At 42.0% G+C, this 20,258-nt stretch overlaps 2 protein-coding genes across 2 annotated transcripts; both read right to left on the bottom strand.

Annotated features, from left to right (window-relative positions):
• Positions 1–544: 544 nt before the first annotated feature.
• LOC115102237 (biglycan-like) lies at positions 545–6,908 on the bottom strand. Its single transcript, XM_029621940.2, has 8 exons — positions 6,648–6,908; positions 4,707–4,964; positions 4,110–4,222; positions 2,738–2,951; positions 2,440–2,550; positions 2,200–2,293; positions 1,307–1,445; positions 545–1,184 (listed from the first exon to the last, which is right to left on the bottom strand). Exons 2-8 carry the CDS (start codon positions 4,954–4,956, stop codon positions 987–989), a joined length of 1,119 nt encoding a protein of 372 aa, XP_029477800.1. The 5' UTR covers positions 4,957–4,964; positions 6,648–6,908; the 3' UTR covers positions 545–986.
• Positions 6,909–7,204: 296 nt separating this feature from the next.
• Positions 7,205–18,582, bottom strand: LOC115102236 (extracellular matrix protein 2-like). The gene is made up of 10 exons (XM_029621939.2): positions 18,281–18,582; positions 17,890–18,015; positions 15,882–16,045; positions 15,139–15,682; positions 14,726–14,841; positions 11,812–11,947; positions 11,421–11,578; positions 9,478–9,617; positions 8,349–8,675; positions 7,205–7,905 (listed from the first exon to the last, which is right to left on the bottom strand). The coding sequence occupies exons 1-10, from the start codon at positions 18,450–18,452 to the stop codon at positions 7,713–7,715; spliced, it is 2,076 nt and encodes a 691-aa protein (XP_029477799.2). The 5' UTR covers positions 18,453–18,582; the 3' UTR covers positions 7,205–7,712.
• Between the last annotated feature and the right edge of the window lie 1,676 nt (positions 18,583–20,258).

Genomic DNA, 20,258 nt, shown 5'->3' with positions numbered 1-20,258 from the left:
ATAAGACCCCTCTTATGACTGTGATGGAACATTTTATTGGTTGTGCTTTTCTAATAACCAATTTCTGTATTCATGCATGTGACTGATTGAACGAATCCTCATGATCAGTATCTGCAATTTGGCAGTACGCCCAGAACCTTGTTTTGAGAACGGGATATCTCACTTTCAAGGTCTCAGCTTGGAGAGAAGAAGCCTCGTGAGGTATTGGTCAGTCACATGAATGAACCAAACATTAATTATGAATTAATTATGAATGATGAATAAGCTAAATCATGCAAGTATAACTTGTCTGTAAGTATATAAGTGATCTAATGGGACTGCCCTAGCGGAGCTCACTTCAGGCCGATATTTTATGCATCTAAGTTTGACTGTGACCTCTCCAGTATGCTGTTAATAAAACAAGGATTAATTTAAGATTGACTTTGAGTGTCCCTGTGTAGAATCTCCACGACATGACATTCATTTTGTTCAATTTCAATAAAGGGTATGCAAAATATATTCTAAATAATCTTCAATATTCTGCAAACACATCATGACAACAACATATTTTCAACAACATTTATAAGACAGATTCTTCTGAAGGTGCTTTCAACTGTCAGTTTGTATTGTTCTTCTATATCAAATATTTGAGATCAGTTGTCAGGTCAGAGGTAATTTGAGATAAAACACAAACAAAAAAACAAAATCACAGAGAATCCCAAATTGCTATGATCCAGCTGAATTGAAAGTAACAAATATTTTTTTTAAATTGTATTAAAATACATTTGATTGGTTGATTGAAATTATGTGGATGACGAATTTCTTTCCAATATACAATATCACCCACTCCATGCATGCAAAACAAACTTCAGTTATGTTTTAGTTATTTATCTTTTACCATACATCAGGCTCTTTCTATCAATAAATTGTTTTTTAACTGTGTAACAAAGTTATTTATTTTGTATCTGAGTTGCATGTATTACCCTACAGCTGGTGCCTCTCATGTACTACTTTTTGTGGTTGCCAAACTGTACAGCCATCCTGTTGCTGACACAGCGGAAGGTGGCCGGCACCACCTCCCAGTAGTTGATTGGATTATCAAAGAGACTGATCCCGTTGTAGTAAGTCTTCTTGACACCAAAGCCGTTAGGGCAGAAATCATTCACGTCAACCTGGCTGATGTTGTTGGAGTGAAGGTAGACCACCTATTTAAAAACATTACATATATCAACTGTTATCATCATAAAAACATAAAAACAAGATAACAAGTGAAATCACCAATGTTGATGTGATTGATGCTGCTTCACAAACCCCCTCCACACTTTACCTGCAGGTACTTCATTCCAGCAAGGCCTCCAGGGACATTGGGGATCCGGTTGTTATCTAGATGCAGCTCTCTCAGGTTTTGCAGGTAGTACAGGCTGCCATGCTCAATGTGACGAATGTGATTGTAGCCTAGACCCAACCTAACACACGCACACACACACACATCGAAATTGAGTGATTGATGAGACAATGAAGGGTAAACCCACTAGAGGGTGCTACTATCACAATGATACCAGACGTTATTTATTTTGTGCAACTCGGACAATGACTCTTCCTTTATGCTGTTGTTACTTAAATGCTTTTTATTTATTTATTGTATTTTATTCCCTTTTTCTCCCCAATTTCAATCTTGTCTTATCGCTGCAACTCCCCAACTGGCTCGGGAGAAAAAGGTCGAGTCATGCGTCCTCCGAAACATGACCCGCCAAACTGCGCTTCTCAACACCCGCCCACTTAACCCGGAAGCCAGCCGCACCAATATATCAGAGGAAACAGTTCACCTGATGACAAAAGTCAGCCTGCAGGTGCCTGGCCTGCCACAAGGAGGTGCTTGAGTGCGATGAGCCAAGAAAAGCCCCCCGGCCAAACCGTCCCCTAGCCCAAACGACACTGGGCCAATTGTGCGCCGCCCTATGGGACTCCCGATCATGGCCGGTAGTGATACAGCCCGGGATCGAACCCAGGTCTGTAGTGACGCCTCTAGCACTGCGATGCAGTGCCTTAGACATCTGCGCCACCTGGTAGGCCGCTGTTTATTTTCTACATATTTTTTTTTTTACATTTGAAGATAAGTAGTGAACATCTACAGCATTCATCTACAGCATTCATAAATTTATAATTTAATACGTTTTAGAAACTCTCCGACATTGAACACCCTCTTGTAAAGCTACGTACCTGTGCAAACTCTCATATTGTCTTAGGTCTTCTAGTTCAATGGCTTGAATTTGATTGTGATCCAAATGCAACTCATGTAGACCCTCAGGGAGATCTAGATGGAGAGGGAAAACAGGTGACCGCTTGATTCAAAGGACTTTCAGTGGAAATATGTGGCAAGTAGCAATGAAACAAATATTGCCCTGCAGCTTCGCAGAACACTCCAAAGAAAATGATTATAAAGGTTGTCATGTTTTCTACCTTTAGGGATGCCTGTGAGTTTTGCCTCAGAAATGCGAAGGAAGGTAAGTTTAAGTCCATCAAAGGCTCCGGGCTCAAAACCACTGTTCTGAATAGGATTCCTCCCCATCTCTTAGGAAGACAAATATGTGTTTTAAGTCAATGCCACAACCTGCTCCAGTACTCAAGCGGCTAGATTTACACTTCAAAGACATTAAGATGTTAGATGTGTTATGGTGTTTCCAAACAGAATCAATCTGGTGCTAACACATAGTAAATCTGGCATAAGGTCTTTTATAACTATAGCTTGCCATCTCACCAATGCAGTTCATGCTGCCCAGGCCAGAGAAAGCCCCAGATGCCACCCTCTTGATATGGTTGTCGTGGATGCGCAGCTCCACCAGGGAAGAGGGCAGGTTCTTGGGCACGGCCGTCAGCTGGTTGTGGGAGAAGTAGAGCTTGTGCATCCTTTTGAGGGGCATGAAGGCCCGAGGGTGCACCCTGGAGATCTTGTTATTCACCAACACCAAAGCCTGAGAAAGGAGGCATAGGTCATGAGGAGACCAGCCACCCCTACCCAAAATAAATGTTATCTACAGTTAATTCTTGAATTGCGGTGGCATTTAGACATGGAATTTTGGAAAATATAAACCTTTTATTTAAACGTATTTGTGTACATCTTTCCATTCTAAATCAGCTAATATGGCAGCTTAATTACTTTAAATATGTTTTACCATTAGGATACCATTGTGCCACCAATAGGAGTAGTAACACCAATGATGCTAACACCAATGAGACATTTTTGTTTATTGAGGATTTTCTTAAATGGAGGCCACAGATCCTCAAATGTAAGGTCATTAACCCTTTAAAAAACAATTTACTAAAATGATATGATTAATCATTTTGCTCACAGTGTTATTTCCCTTCATTTGAATCGAGTAACCCCAGTGACACTTTTGATTTAGACACCCCAAATTATCAATGGAATCCTTAAATTTGTGACATAGTGAAAGGGTGTGATTAGCTAATAATTTTCTGTAATATATGTACCCCTTCACCGATAGCAGTTTGCCACTGGAGGGAATGCTGGAGGTCCTTGTAAATCTTTGTAATGAGTGATTTTCAAGGCGGTAACACCAATGACATACAACTGAGGGAGAGACATTATACTAGTAAAAAAAGTATTTGAATAGCCTTCTTTGTTTGCATTGATCTATTCAATAGTATTAAATAATTTTGTTCACTTTCTATTTTTGAAAATAACAGATGGATATCTCTAAATTCCCAAAACGTGTCACCACAACTCTGCACATCACTACTGGGACAAACCCATTTGCTTACCCTAAGTACTTTAAACAATGCATGAACATAAGGTTTTGCAGTATAAAGGACTTGCATTATGTTTAATATAAATATATCAGTTCAATATAAACAAAAACATGTATGATGTGTAACTCTTTGTCATTTGAAAGTGCTTTTCATGGTTGCAAATGCAAGGGACGCAAATGCCACCGCAATTCAAGAACAACCCATATATTATACAATGTGTAATTTGAAGACACGTCATTAAAAGTATGCCTCTTTTTTAGTTAGGATACGATGAAGAAAGCAAAGACAGATAAGTGACGTTTCCTTCTATTGAAATGCCAGAACTCTCTTCCACCATTTGTGTTTTGACTGTTGGTGCTCACATAGAGGTTACTGAGTCCCTTGAAGTCACCCTCTCTTATTTCAGTGATCTGGTTGCTTTGAAGGTCGAGGAGCCTGGTCTCCGGGGGGATGTCATATGGCACATAGTGTAAACCTGCGGATAGAAACTACGAGATTAACTTACCTGCTTTATTTTATACACTTTACCACATTTTGTCAGTTCACAGTGATAAGAAATCAGTTGCAATATAATATATTGTGTTATTGCTTCTTTACATTTTTATAAAAATCTATGAATCATGACAATATCAGACACACACAGTGTGTTCTCACTCTTAAGGTTATATGAGGATAAATCCACAAGTTAGAATTTATCGTCATGCTGTAATTTGGTCAATGCTGAGTAATGCTCTGTGCTGTGGTTTGTACCCATACAGTATATTGTTGTTTATGTGTGAGCTCAGCTGTCACCATATAATTAAGAAGAAACCAGACGGCCATGACTCCACGTAGCACTAAAAAGCAACGTGCAGATGTGAGACTGCTGGCTACACATTAACAATTGTATGTTCAGTGTAAAGAATCATTTGGAGACAATATGATATTATAATATTGTGACATTGTATATCTTCACCCACCCAAGTCAGAGCACTGCACAACATTCTGGTTACACTGACAGCCGAATGGGCAAGTAGGCTGTTCTGGTTTATAGTATTCCTCAACCGCTGAGCCTTCCTCTTCATCGTTCATCATCATCATCATCAGCCCCTCTACATCGATGCTCTTCCCAAAGTCCCATAAGCCCTTCTGCTCAAAGGGCAGGGCCACAGAGGCGGTGGGAAGAGGGGTGGCACACAGCAGGAGAAGGACAACAGAGAAGGGAAGCATGGCTAGGCCTTTAGTTGAAGAGAAATTACAAGGGGAAGACAAAAAAGGACACAGAAATGAGCAGCAGTCAATTAAGTGCCACAGTTATGAATTCAGCAACTATCTAGCTATAATTCCTGTAGCCTACAATTGGAGAGTTGCCCACACACACACGCTATGCTGCCCTACAAATGCAAAACACAGTAACTACGTAACTTCAATGTTTCTGATGCTCCATGATATATTCTGATCAACTGGCTTGTTCTTGTGTCAGGAAACTAAATACCACATTATTCAGATAATATACCTGGCCATTACAACAGATCAAATACTTTTGACCAAATTCGTAGTTACTGTGTTTTGCCTTTGTAGGGCAGTATAACTAGCATTGTGTTACAGTTCACTCCTCCAGGACAGAGTAATCTCATTGTCAACATTGCCACTCCAAAGCAAAAGCCAGTCCAAAAGCAATTGTAGCCAGTGACAAAGCATGAAATACACTCTGGGTTTCATACATTTATTTGTTAGGTTTCAATCTCAAGATGTGATCTATCATATCTGTCATAGGCGTTCTCTCTTAAAAGCCAAATCTTATTCTTCCCATCAATTTTGTGGTTGGTATAAGAGGCAGTAAAATCATGGACCATGGATACTATGTGGTCTTTGAGTCTGTAACTATGACATCTGCTCTCATTCATTATTTGCTTTTAGCTGAGGCTGTGGCTTCTTTGATTTATGCATTAAAATGGTAAAATCTCAGATCCAGTAACATATAGCAAAAGACAATTCTGGCATTACATATAAGTCTGTGTAATATAGTACAATATAGTACAGTGTGTATGATCTGTCAATATTTCTTAGCAGGATTGTAATGCAAACTATCAATAGATGCCCTAAGGTAATTTGGGATAATCTCAGATAAACCTTTAGTTAGAGGATTCTTGATGAAAATAAGAACATTGAAATGTTTTTTTCTTCAAAGAGGGTTTTCCATGTCAGCAAAGAGCCTTTGCTGTGGAACTGGCATTTCCTTGCCTTTGCCACGTGTTGTGAAAGGCCTACTCCCTCCCTTAGCACTCCCACATCCTTTACCACAGTAAGGCCCCAGAAGCCACATAACTGGCTGGTCTCAGGCAAGGTTTTTTATAGACCCACTCTGTCATAGCACTCTTTCCCCCAAACATTATCTATATCAGCAGTGTCAAATCTCTAAATACATATACATGAGAATCTCTAAATACATTGAATGATGTATAATAATGATGAGACAATAATGACTTATTTGCTTAGTCGATAATTAGACTTGTTTCCCTGCAGCGAGGCCTTTAACTACAGTATGGGGTGGCTATGAGTTTTTTATGTTTGTGATATTATCCTCATCTTTGTTCTGTCACAAGATCCATTTATTAAATATGGCCAATAAAAGGAATATAGAATATAGAAGGGATATAGAATGTGTAGACAAGGTAGGGTTGTGTAGCCCCCAGAAGGCTTAAAAACAAATCATTCAAAGCTAAATAGTCCATTTCAAATGTCAAATATTACTTTAACAATCAATCTTTTTTTCAAATGCAGAATGTTAAACCAACTGTGGAACTGTATAATAAAGCTGTAGATTATAGTCCTCTTTTTGTAAACCATACTGAATATACTATTATCTGTAGGTCAAGAAACTCAAATAGAAGCTCAAATATATTTACTAAGACACTTACCGTTTCAGTTCTTGGAAAAACTAAAAATTATTTACAAAATAAATGAAAGATACAAATAAATGAAATAAGGATGAATTCAACCTCAAAGTGATATACAGGATACGTGTTTTATTCCATGTGATGATCCTTTATCTGTGAGTCCGTCTGCCAGCAGAGTCAGAGCTCTGCACAGTACCTGTTAAAAACCACAGAAGTAGTTACCAAAAGGAAAAAAACAAGTATTTTAAGCCATAACCCAAAATTGGTCCAGTCCCCTTTTCATTGCTGCTTCATTGTGTGTTTATGCGTGTGTCTGACAGAAAGAGAGAGAGAGAGAGAGAGAGAAAGAGATTTTAGTTATTTTAAACTTATTTTGATTCAACGTTTGAGATCTATTTACATACATTTGTATTTAAGCTACTGTATAAGGCCAAAATAAAATAAAAAGTACTATCACAGCACTAATAGGGCAAATACAGAATCCACTAAGAATAAAATACCCCGCAACCCTGTGCTACATAGGCAGATTATTTGAGGTACTAAGACTATTTACAGTTACCATAGACAATGACCAGCAATTATCTAAGATTTTTTTATTTTCACAATTTTTCATTACACAAGTTTGTCACAAAGTTGAAACAGTTGTACAAACAACAAAACAGTGAGTTTAGTATAGAGGGCACCTGGACATCTTTGGCTCTCACTACTGTCAAGTAGCTACCTGGGTTTCCCTTGGTAACCACACATTATTTTTCTTTCAATACATGCTACTGTATCAAGCAAGGTCAAAGTCACAAGTAAAACCTAGAACTGCTTTACAGAGTAAGGCTTTAAAACAGGAAAAACACACACAATCGTTCTCATTCATTGTGATAATGAAGCCCACTGACAAAGGGCTGGTTGCATAAACATTGCCCTAGAATTATGGTCAGACTTAGGATAGAAGTCTAATTTCATCTGTTGCATAACGCTTGGGTGTCATAAGTCTGACTAAGCTAATCACAATAAGAGACGGACTCAGAGGAAATTATGTAATGAGAAACGCAGACAAGGTGTAACCCAGGACAAACTGACGGGGGGGGGGTACTAGTAATCTTCATGGTGGTAATCTTCCTCGTAACTCTGGGGCCGTAGTATGATGCTGTGGTAGGTCTTGATGCAGGATAGGGCGGTGGGCGGGATGAGACGCCTGTCAATCAGGTTGTACTCCAGGTGAACGGAGACTAGGGGCGAGTCGTCACTCTGGCGCATGTCACACAGAGAGTTCAGAGGAACGTATCTGCAGGGAGGAAAGAAAAAGACGGACATTCAGTTACCACCGACAGAAAGACAGATACTCAGACAAGACAGAACAACCTTTGATCCGGCTAAAGGAAATAACGACTGAGAGAGAAACATAAATTACACGTTGAGATTCACAATAGCAATTTCAGATCTGAATGTGCCATTATGGTTAGTGGCAACTGTGCTCTTCTCAAAGTTGTTTCATCTCCAAATGGGAGGAAGAGGACTGTATCAAGCAAGATTAAAGTCACAAGTAAAACCTAGAACTGCTTTATAGAGTGAAGTTAGTTACGTTAGATAATGTTGCCCCCGAGTTACCTGACAACGTTGCGGCTGAGTTACCTGATAACATTGCGGTTGATCTACCTGACAACATTGCAGTTGACCTACCTGATAGCATTGCGGTTGACCTACCTGATAACGTTTTGGTTGAGTTACCTGATAACGTTGTGGTTGAGGCGGAGGAGCTGCAGGCTCTTGAGCTTCAGTAGCCCCCTGGGGATGGAGCGAAGCTGGTTGTGGTCCAGCAGGAGTTCAGTCAGGGAGTTGTACAGGCCCAGGAAGGACACATCATCAATGCCGTCGTTGGCCAGCCTGTTGTGGGACAGGTGAAGGAGGTCCAGTCCCGGTTTAATGTGGCCAAACACGTAGCCAGGGATCCGCTCAATCTGGTTGTGGTGCAGGTGGAGCTGCTGTAGACCCACAGGGAGGAAGGAGGGAACATGCACCAGCTTATTGTGCGACAGGTCCAACGACTCCAACTTTCTGAAATGGTGGGGAAAATACAGGGAGATCTTTTGCTCAATATGTAAAAAGTTTCGAAGACATGAAGAGATAGAAGGTAATGTACTGTATTATGTCTCCAGTTAAAAGGGGACTTTTTCAATCTTAGGACTATATTTTGAGTCCACCTTTTCTTTAGAAGGCTGGTTCAATGTTTCCCTTTTCTCCATCTTTGACCAGAGGGTTCCATCATATCCATCACATTTGTCTCACAACATTGTAGGAGTTTCAAACCACTAAGAGCCTTAGCACAAAGGCAGTTGGCCAGCAGTCCCTCCCTTTGGGCTTGACTCTCTACAACCTATCATAAAGCTGGACTGTGTCTGCTGCGCCGCTGTCAAACCAGCCACATCAGCATGCCCAAAAACAATGTCCTCCGTGGCTTTGCCCTCTATTCTCTTGTTTTTCCTTTTCTCATTTTTCTTCTAAGATGCAATTAAAATTATATTTTCCTCTCGTTATTGCCAGGAAACTGGGAGTCTAACACATGTACAGAGTGTCAGATGAATTACACCATTTAAACTTTTGCTTAAGAATCCTGTATGCAATAATGTTGATGTTCATGCATTTTACAAAAACTTTTGTTAAACAAAAATGATATTCAATGCGTTCAAAAAATAAATACTGAGGTCACTTTTCTGCAAGATCAGAAATAGGACTAAAATGTGTTCCAACATTCCCTTCAAGGTGGAGCTCAAAACCAGAGTAACAGTAATCTTTACACTGGACAATAACCTCCTAAATGCTGCAAAAGCAAGAATGGAGAGAGGTTGTTGGGACTTACAACAAGTGTATCCAGGCCCTTGGGGCTATGCGGTCCTCCCGGATCCTATTATGACTGAGATCCAGAAACCTGAGGTTGACGGTCTTGTTGAGGATCCCCTCATGCACCTCTTCTATTCTGTTATCCGACAGGTGAAGTGCCTGAGAATACAAACCGCAAACGCTTTGAGTATTCGTGTTGTTAGGGGGGTGAGGGGGACCTACCTAGTCTACACACTACAGATTGGGAGTTAATAATATAAAGTACATTCGGAAAGTATTCATACCCCTTCACTTTTTCCACATTTTGTTACGTTATAGCCTTATTCTAAAATTGATGAAATTGTTTTTCCCCCACATCAATCGACACACAATACCCCATAATGAGAAAGCAAAACCTGTTTTTTAGAAATGATTGAATATTTATTTTTAAAAATACAAAAACAACGACATCTTGGGTATAATGCTACAAGTTTGGCATACCTGTATTTGAGGAGTTTCTCTGCAGATCCTCTCAAGCTCTGTCAGGTTCGATGGGGAGGGTCGCTGCACAGCTATTTTCAGGTCTCTCCAGAGATGTTCAATCGGGTATAAGTCCGGGCTCTGGCTGGGCCACTCAAGGACATTCAGAGACTTGTCCCGAAGCCACTTCTGCATTGTCTTGGCTGTGTGCTTAGGTTTGTTGTCCTGTTGGAAGGTGAACCTTCGCTCCAGTCTGAGGTCCTGAGCACTCTGGAGCAGGTTTTCATCAAGGATCTCTGTACTTTGCTCCATTCATCTTTCACTCGATCCTGACTAATCTTCCAGTCCCTCCTGCTGAAAAACATCCCCACAGCATGATGCTGCCACCACCATGCTTCACCATAGGGATGGTGTAAGGTTTCCACCAGACGTGATGCTTGGCATTCAGGACAAAGAGTTCAGTCTTGGTTTCATCAGACCAGAGAATCTTGTATCTCATGGTCTGAGAGTCCTTTAGGTGCCTTTTGGCAAACTCCAAGAGGGCTGTTGTGCCTTTTTAGGAATGGCTTCCGCCTGGCCACTCTACCATAAAGGCCTGGTTGGTGGAGTGCTGCAGAGATAGTTGTCCTTCTGGAAGGTTCTCCCATCTCCACCGAGGAACTCTGGAGCTCTGTCAGAGTGATCATCAGTCACTTCGCTGACCAAGGCCCTTCTCTCCCGATTGTTCAGTTTGAACGGCGGCCAGCTCTAGGAAGAGTCTTGGTGGTTCCAAACTTATTCCATTTAAGAATGATGGCGTCCACTGTGTTATTGGGGACTTTCAATGCTGCAGACGTTTTTTGGTACCCTTTCCCAGATCTGTGCCTCGACACAATCCTTTCTCGGTGCTCTACGGACAATTCCTTCGACCTTAGTTTTAGTTTTTATGCTTAGTTTTTGCTTTGGGACCTTATATAGACAGGTATGTGCCTTTCGAAAATCATGTCTAATCAATTGAATTTACCACAGGTGGACTCCAATCAAGTTGTAGAAACATCTAAAGGATGATGAATGGAAACAAGATGCACCTAAGCTCAATTTCGAGTCTCATAGAAAAGGGTCTGAATACTTATGTAAATAAGGTATTTCAGTTTTTTAAATGTGTATAAATATGCAAACAAATCTAAAAACCTGTTTTCACTTTGTCATTATGGGGTATTGTGTGTAGATTGATGAGGGAAAATTAATGTAATCATTTTTAGAGTAAGGCTGTAACGTAACAAAATGTGAAGAAGTCCGAATGCACTGTATGTGCACCTAGCTCGCAATTACCAAAAATAATATGTTTAGTCAAACATCTGAAACCTCTCATAGTCTGTGGACTATTCCAAAACTTATTTCAAATAAGGTGATGTTTCAAATGTCTGAGAGCTATGCTCCTTTGTATGACTGAGGCTACTGCATATCAGTGGCTCCTGCATGCTCACTACAGTAACATCACAGGCACCTCGTCCAATCACTGACCTGCAGGGTCACAGGAAGCCCAGAGGGGATGGCCCGGAACTTGTTGTCCTCCAGTCGCAGATATATGAGTTTCTTGAGGGGCCGGAAGGTCAAAGGTGACACATTCCCATCGTGGAAGTGGTTGTCCTCAAGCTCCAGTGTCAGCAATTTGGACAAACCTGAGGAGAGACACATTTTCAAATCCCAACATGACAATATCAACATATAATATCAACATACAATAATCCAATGTAATTTGACTTGTTTTGCTGATTTTCGTAATGTGCTCATCTGAACATCCTATCTGAGGTCACTTGAAATAGTACTGTAGGTGCTCAGATGCAAGCTAAGCATGAACAAACAAAGCTTTGTACATATACGCTCTCTCTCTGTAAACTCCACCTTCCTATACCTTTAAAGCTGTTAGGTGTGAGGCCCAGGATCTTGTTGTCATTGATCTTAAGCTCCACCAGGGACGGCGGGAGAATCGAGGGGACTTTGGTCAGATTGTTGCCATCTAAATTCAACCTCCTCAGCTGGGTCAGGTTCTGAAACAAGCCAAGAATCTCCACACATTAGAACATTAGAGTGCTAAGCGTGATTTAACCAGTGTCCCTCTCTCTCACGTCCAAGCTCGAGAACTGCAATGTTACCTTACGCCTATGACATGGGCCTTATACCAGTATAACCTGCGTAACTACCAGTTGAATAATCAACGCAAGTATTATACCCTGTAACAGGCCAGTAGGCTTAGTACACAATAGTATTTTTCAATGGTGCAATAATATGATTTTTCCCAGCAATGGCAGTTCTCCCAGTGGTGATTTGATTGAATTCCACTCTTTGTCTTATTCATTTATTCAAGTGCTTTTCGTGACATGTTTTGTTATCAAGTCTGTCCAACTCTGAGATGTACTGCAAGCGAAGTAGTTAATAAACACTAATGCTCTCTCAAGGGAATTTTTAGTACGGTAAGCTCCTGGCATCATGGACTCTGACACCTTAGTGGGAACAAGTACATTTAAAAAATATATATTTTATTTAACCTTTATTTACCTAGGCAAGTAAGTTAATTACAAATTCTTATTTACAATGATGGTCTACCATGACCAAACCCTAACGACGCTGGGCCAATTGTGCGCCACCCTATGGTACTCCCAATCACGGCTGGTTGTGATACAGCCGGGAATTGAACCAGCGTCTGTAGTAATGCCTCTAGCACTGAGATGCAGTGCCTTAGACCGCTCCGCCACTCGAGAGACCGCTGCGCCCCTTAGGATGCCTTGCCAAAAATGACTGATCTGTTTTTAGTTGTGGCTTGTCTGTTGACCGACAATATTCCCAGGGTCATTGCAACAACTAATTGACATTCGCCTCGATGGGGCCAGTTTAAACTTCTGTTCTTATGCGCTACCCGGGAGACAGCAAAAGTTCTAGCAGTCCAACTACAAGATGGATCATTTCGTTTAAACATTAGGCACTACCTATAACTTAAATGACTGTGACATGCACATACCTGTACTATTCTGAAACACCACACTGTGACATAATATTACAGTGGGGCAGAAAAGTATTTAGTCAGCCACCAATTGTGCAAGTTCTCCCACTTAAAAAGATGAGAGAGGCCTGTAATTTTCATCATAGGTACACTTCAACTATGACAGACAAAATGAGAAAAAAAAATCCAGAAAATCACATTGTAGGATTTTTTATGAATTTATTTGCAAATTATGCTGGAAAATAAGTATTTGGTCACCTACAAACAAGCAAGATTTCTGGCTCTCACAGACCTGTAACTTCTTCTTTAAGAGGCTCCTCTGTCCTCCACTCGTTATCTGTATTAATGGCACATGTTTGAACTTATCAGTATAAAAGACACCTGTCCACAACCTCAAACAGTCACACTCCAAACTCCACTATGGCCAAGACAAAAGAGCTGTCAAAGGACACCAGAAACAAAATTGTAGACCTGCACCAGGCTGGGAAGACTGAATCTGCAATAGGTAAGGAGCTTGGTTTGAAGAAATCAACTGTGGGAGCAATTATTAGGAAATGGAAGACGTACAAGACCACTGATAATCTCCCTCGATCTGGGGCTCCACGCAAGATCTCACCCTGTGGGGTCAAAATGATCACAAGAATGGTGAGCAAAAATCCCAGAACCACACGGGGGGACCTAGTGAATGACCTGCAGAGAGCTGGGACCAGAGTAACAAAGCCTACCATCAGTAATACACTATGCCGCCAGGGACTCAAATCCTGCAGTGCCAGACGTGTCCCCCTGCTTAAGCCAGTACATGTCCAGGCCCGTCTGAAGTTTGCTAGAGAGCATTTTCGATGATCCAGAAGAAGATTGGGAGAATGTCATATGGTCAGATGAAACCAAAATATAACTTTTTGGTAAAAACTCAACTCGTCGTGTTTGGAGGACAAAGAATGCTGAGTTGCATCCAAATAACACCATTCCTACTGTGAAGCATGGGGGTGGAAACATCATGCTTTGGGGCTGTTTTTCTGCAAAGGGACCAGGACAACTGATCCATGTAAAGGAAAGAATGAATGGGGCCATGTATCGTGAGATTTTGAGTGAAAACCTCCTTCCATCAGCAAGGGCATTGAAGATGAAACGTGTCTGGGTCTTTCAGCATGACAATGATCCCAAACACACCGCCCGGGCAACGAAGGAGTGGCTTCGTAAGAAGCATTTCAAGGTCCTGGAGTGGCCTAGCCAGTCTCCAGATCTCAACCCCATAGAAAATCTTTGGAGGGAGTCGAAAGTCCGTGTTGCCCAGCAACAGCCCCAAAACATCACTGCTCTAGAGGAGATCTGCATGCCAAAATACCAGCAACAGTGTGTGAAAACCTTGTGAGGACTTACAGAAAACGTTTGACCTCTGTCATTGCCAACAAAGGGTATATAACAAAGTATTGAGATAAACTTTTGTAGGTGACCAAATACTTATTTGCCACCATAATTTGCAAATAAATTCATAAAAAATCCTACAATGTGATTTTCTGGATTTTTTTTTCTAATTTTGTCTGTCATAGTTGAAGTGTACCTATGATGAAAATTACAGGCCTCTCATCTTTTTAAGTGGGAGAACTTGCACAATTGGTGGCTGACTAAATACTTTTTTGCCCCACTGTACATGTTTAAATTCTATCATAACAGCCTGAGAAGAATCCAGGAAATGCAGCATGATAATGGTCAATAGAGCCCTGAAGTAACTTGAGGCTGAGATGTGTAGGTGGGTCTGGGAGCGCAGTAGAGGTCCAACTGGAACTAAAGCCAAATATGTTGATATGAATGATGCTCTCAGACTCACCTGGAACAGGTCAGGGCTGATGGAGGAGTCGTCCAGCTTGTTCTTGCTCAGGTCCAGCCACTCCAGGTTGGGCAGCCCAGCCAGCGCCCGGGGAGGGATCTTATTGATCTTATTGTCTGATAAAAGAATAGAACACAAGCTGACCCAGTCTCCTCAAACAGAGAAAGGCCTGGGTTCACATGCCATTGCACCTGCCTTAATGTTTATGCAGTATCTTTGTGTACAAAATATGTTTATATATGCAACTGTGTAAACACCGCAAAGGACATTTGATTGCATTGACGCACACAACGGTAAAACCTTTGCCTTCCCAAAATTCCAATTTATTAAACATAGTTACCTATTTTAGTAAGCCTGAACTCAGATTCTTGTCCCCCCTCTTGACTCTGCTAATTGTCCCTGTATATCCTCACCTGCCAGATAGAGGGTCTTGACCCCCTGGTCTGAGAGGATGGGGACGTGGACCATGCCAGTGCTGCCACAGGCGATCAGAGACTCCGAGAGCAGGCAGCCAGCAGGGAGAGACTCCATGATGCTGTGTCTCCTGGGGAATGTGACCACAGCACGTCCCGGCCCCCTCACCATGGGTCTCCTAGTGGTGGTAGTAGCCAGTCGGCCAGTCGCCATGGTGACTGGTCTCCTCATTGGTGCCAACCTCATGGTGGGTTTTCCGGTGGCCCTGATGATATAATCATCATCGTCGTCATTGTCGTCATGCTCGCTGTGGTCATGGTCATCGTGATCGTCATCATCGTAGGGAAGGTACGGAAGGCTGTCTTTGTTTATCTTCGGGTCACGCCTCTTGGCCACAGGGACCTCGGTCTTCCTGACTTTTGTTTTCACAAGCATTTCCTGTTTCTTCACAGACACTTTTTGTTTCTTCACAGCCACTTCCTGTTTCTTCACTGCTGCTTCTTGTTTTTTGTTCTGGGTGGCCACGGATTTCACAACAGCAACCTATACAACATAGACATCACACACAAAATATATTTATTGATATATATTAAATTCCTCCAAAAATCCCTGTCAGTTAATACTCAGTCATAGGCAAAACATGAATACAATAATCAAAGCATTGTTAGTTCCTCTGCTGTGCAGTTCCTATAGAATTGCCCTCTTCATTTTCCCATGGGCACCATTTCCCATGGGCACCCACCACTTTCACTGGACTAACATGCCGCTCCTCCTTCTTCTGACGTCCTGCTCCTCCTTCTTCTGATGTCCTTTGGAGACTCTTCTGCTTTGGAATCCCCTCTTTCTTCTCTGCATTAGGGGAGGATTTCTTGGCTTTGGGAGCCACTGTCTGCTGGTTATTTGAACCTGAGAAAGAGGGCAATATATGTTACATTCATATTTATAACAGTCAAAAGTTTGGACATACCTACTCATCACAGGGTTTCTCTTTATTTTTTACTATTTTCTACATTGTAGAATAGTAAAACGATGAAATAACACATGAAATCATGTAGAAACCAAAAAAATGTTAAACAAATCAAAATATATTTTATATTTGCCTTGATGACAGCTTTGCACACTCTTGGCATTCTCTCAACCAGCTTCATGAGGTAGTCAACTGGAATGCATTTCAATTAACAGGTGTGCCTTGTTAAAAGTTAATTTTGTCACAGTTTCTGTGTTATTTGTTTGTTGTTTCCTTAGGTTACCGCTGGAGGGCACCCTTACCCCGTTTTCTAGTTTCCAGGTTACCCTGATTGTTACTTATTGTATTTACATTTACATTTTACATTTAAGTCATTTAGCAGACGCTCTTATCCAGAGCGACTTACAAATTGGTGCATTCACCTTATGACATCCAGTGGAGCAGCCAAAATTCACCTGTGTTTAATTACCTTCTCTGTTCACTTGGTTGCCTTGTTATTTAGGTTCCTCAGGTGGTCTGTATCTTTGCTTAGGTTTAATGTTTAATTTGTATGCACTTGTACAGCTGCCTTGTTTCTGTTAAGACTCTAAGCAAATGTTCTGGATTTACCCTTACCTATGCTTGCTGTGTTTCTCTGCGCCTGGGTTCGAGTTCGTACTAGCATCAGACCAAGTCCATATTATGGTAAGAACAACTCAAATAAGCAAAGAGAAATGACAGTCCATCATTACTTTAAGACATGAAGGTCAGTCAATCCGGAACATTTCTTGAACTTTATAAATTTCTCAACTGTTCAGATGAGACTGCATGAATTAGGCCTTCATGGTCGAATTGCTGCAAAGAACCACTACTAAAGGACACCAATAACAAGAAGAGACTTGCTTGGGCCAAGAAACACGGGCAATGGACATTAGACTGGTGGAAATCTGTCCTTTGGTCTGATGTGTCCAAATTTGAGATTTTTGATTCCAACCTCCATGTCTTTGTGAGATGCAGAGTAGGTGAACGGAGGATCTCCACATGGGCAGTTCCCACCGTGAAGCATGGATGTGTGATGGTGTGGGGATGCTTTTGCTGGTGACACTGGCTGTGATTTATTTAGAATTCAAGGCACACTTAACCAGAATGGCTATCACAGCATTCTGCAGCGATACTTCATCACATCTGATTTACGCTTAGTGGGACTATCATTTGTTTTTCAACAGGACAATGACCCAACACACCTCCAGGCTGTGTAAGGGCTATTTGACCAAGAAGGAGAGTGATGGAGTGCTGCATCAGATGACCTGGCCTCTAGAATCACCTGACCTCAACCAAATTGAGATGATTTGGGATGTGAAAGAAAAGCAGCCAACAAGTGCTCAGTATATGTGGGAACTCCTTCAAGACTGTTGGAAAAGCATTCTAGGTGAAGCTGGTTGAGAGAATGCCAAGAGTATGCAAAGCTGTCATCAAGGCAAAGGCTGGCTACTTTGAAGAATCTAAAATGTATTTGGATGTGTTTAACACTTTTTTGGTTACTACATGATTCCATATGTGTTATTTCATAGTTTGATGTCTTCACTATTATTCTACAATGTAGAAAATAGTCAAAATAAAGAAACCGTTGAATGAGCAGGAGTGTCCAAACTTTTGACTGGTACTGTATGTACACAATTCCATGCCCTGATCAGTCTGTACACTTAGTCAGCATGGACATTTCAACTAAAAAGCTGCCATTAAATATAATAACCACAAATAAGATTACAATCCTTCCATAACAATCTACAACTTGAATGCCTACCGCCGCAGGGGACAGGGTGACAGCTGACAGTTCCCCTCTGACACTGGCACACGGAGCAGGGCTGAGGCGACCACATGGCCCTGTCAAACAGGAACATCCCATTCACCGAGCACTGCCCGCTGCCACCTGCAAGGCAGACAGAACAACAGACACACACAAACACACCATTACTCACCCAAACTACACATGATCCACAGATAAAGTCTACATGAAACTTATGCTAAATAAAACTATATGCACCACACTCTGTCTTTGAAAACTCAGTGCAGTTCTTTCTGAAGGATGGTGGACCACCCTTGACTTGGGAGAACACACTGTAATCACAAAAACTAGAAGCACTGTGAAGTATGCATGCATGTTGCCCCCACCATCCTTTTCCAAGAAAACTTACCAGGGAGGAGAGTATCATCAGTGTTATCCGGATCAGGTAAGTCAGCTGCTACCACGGGTTTGGAGCTCCTGGGCTTCTCTGTTCTATGGCTGGGGATCCCATCAATTAGTGAGGCTGTTGCATATAAGCAGAAAAATAGGAGTGCTAATCTGTTCATGGTCAGCTCTGCCATGGACTCTCCTGGTCAGCCTCCTTTTGGACAGAAACCTTTTCAAAGTGAGTGTGAGGAATCTCAACTCCTGAATAGCTTTTATAGACTCTCACCCCCAGGACATGATTTTTGGCCACACACCCCAGAAAAACCCCAAAAGGTAAGAGGATAGAGGAGTGGTGAGAGGAAGCAGGGGAGTGGGTAAAAAAAAAAAAAAGTTTTAAAAATTCAGGACAAAGACCCCCTTTCATTCATCTTTATGAAACCACCTACCTCTGCTCTCCACCCACAGCCCATGGTATACCTAACAAACCAATAGAGGAGGTCCAGTCAGAGACTGCATATTGGAGGTGTCAAATAATTACTGTGATGTCAACCAGCGGAGTGCTTTCTGACAGCCCAAACAGACAGTTTATCTAAGGCCCATTCCCATTGGCTACGGGCCAGAAGAGGTATAGCCCACTGTGCTGTGTGGCCAGAAAGAAAGAAAAAAAACTCTCCAAGCTCTCCAATCGGAGTCCAGCTGGAATGAAAGGTTGCTTTGTGTCCAACACCTCCCTAGCCCACCCCACCACCAACCACTACCAGCCAGCAGGACAGCGAGACACAGAGACCACACTCCTGAGAAATTCTTGGACTTTTCTCCCTCTGCTTTTCGACCCTGCTTGACCGCATGGTTTTCCCCCTGTAGTGTCACCAGGGCCTTGCATCTCTCTTTACACACACTTTTCTTGTAACTAAGACAACCACAATATATGTCGACACTGTCGATTCATGTATCCTGATATAGTATGTTTAGTATACATAAAAACTTAACCTTATCTTTGAGTGGAGTGTGATATGATTGCAGCAACACTTACTGCATTCTGGACCACCTCTGTCACTGTCCGTCTGTACTATTTCTCCCAGTATGACCCCTGGTTGCATTTCATGTCTAATTTCTCAAAACCACATAAAATGATCCTACTCCTACTTCATTGTGATGTCCAAATCCTGTTTGTGACATTTAAAAAGGTGTGCCAGACACCAACCGCTCAGAGTGAGAAAATACCAAACACTCCTACATCATCCTGCTTATAGAAACAGACACCTGCAGACCTGCTGCATGGCCAACCAAGAGCAAAACAGACTGTCATCTCAGCATACGCCCTAGACACTTATAGGATCAGATTTACTCAATGATTGCATTAGTTCAACGTTTGCACCTGGACCCGTATTCATTATCAAGGATGAAGATAAGACCCAGATGCAGACCACGTCGAATAAACAATTGTTTAATAATCCAAAAGGGGCAGGCAATAGACAGGTCAAGGCAGGCAGGGGTCAGTAACCAGAGGTGGGGCAACGGTACCTGATGGCAGGCAGGTCAGGGTATGCAGAGGTCAATAATCCAGAGGGGGGCAAAGGTACAGGTCAGCAGGTAGGCTCAGGGTCAGGCAGGTGGGCTTGGAATCAGGATAGGCAAGGGTCAAAACCAGGAGGGCGAGAAAAAGAGAGACTAGAAAAAGCAGGAGCTGAGACACAAAACGCTGGTTGACTTGACAAACTGACAACGGATAAACAGGAAACAGGAGACAAAGGGCTGTGAGACATAGGTTTGACTCTGGACACATGAAAGGTGGGAAGTATACGAAGGGTACGGGGCAACAGAAGATGAACAGCAGAGGGGCCATACCATACCTTCTGCCCAAGACGATACCGGGGTCTGATGGTGATCCACTTGTCGTCGATACCTGGAGGTGGTCTTGAGGAGGGCCGGCCGGGCTCTCCTCCAGGTACGACGACAGCGGCGGACAAACATCTGGCCAGAAGGTATGCCGACCTCCT

The sequence above is a fragment of the Oncorhynchus nerka genome, linkage group LG20 (genome assembly GCF_034236695.1).
Source record: "Oncorhynchus nerka isolate Pitt River linkage group LG20, Oner_Uvic_2.0, whole genome shotgun sequence".
In the NCBI taxonomy this organism is placed as follows: Eukaryota; Metazoa; Chordata; class Actinopteri; order Salmoniformes; family Salmonidae; genus Oncorhynchus; species Oncorhynchus nerka.
This window is presented reverse-complemented; position numbering and strand designations above follow the sequence as displayed.

Coding starts and splice junctions, on each gene's coding strand:
- LOC115102237 (XM_029621940.2), bottom strand. CDS start 4,956: ATGCTTCCCTTCTCTGTTGTCCTTCTCCTGCTGTGTGCCACCCCTCTT. Junction 4,223..4,706: donor TGTGCAGTGCTCTGACTTGG/GTGGGTGAAGAT, acceptor TTCTATCCGCAG/GTTTACACTATGTGCCATAT. Junction 2,294..2,439: donor ACTCACAGGCATCCCTAAAG/GTAGAAAACATG, acceptor CTCTCCATCTAG/ATCTCCCTGAGGGTCTACAT.
- LOC115102236 (XM_029621939.2), bottom strand. CDS start 18,452: ATGGCAGAGCTGACCATGAACAGATTAGCACTCCTATTTTTCTGCTTA. Junction 18,016..18,280: donor TGATGATACTCTCCTCCCTG/GTAAGTTTTCTT, acceptor TCTGCCTTGCAG/GTGGCAGCGGGCAGTGCTCG. Junction 14,842..15,138: donor CAAGACCCTCTATCTGGCAG/GTGAGGATATAC, acceptor TTCTTTTATCAG/ACAATAAGATCAATAAGATC.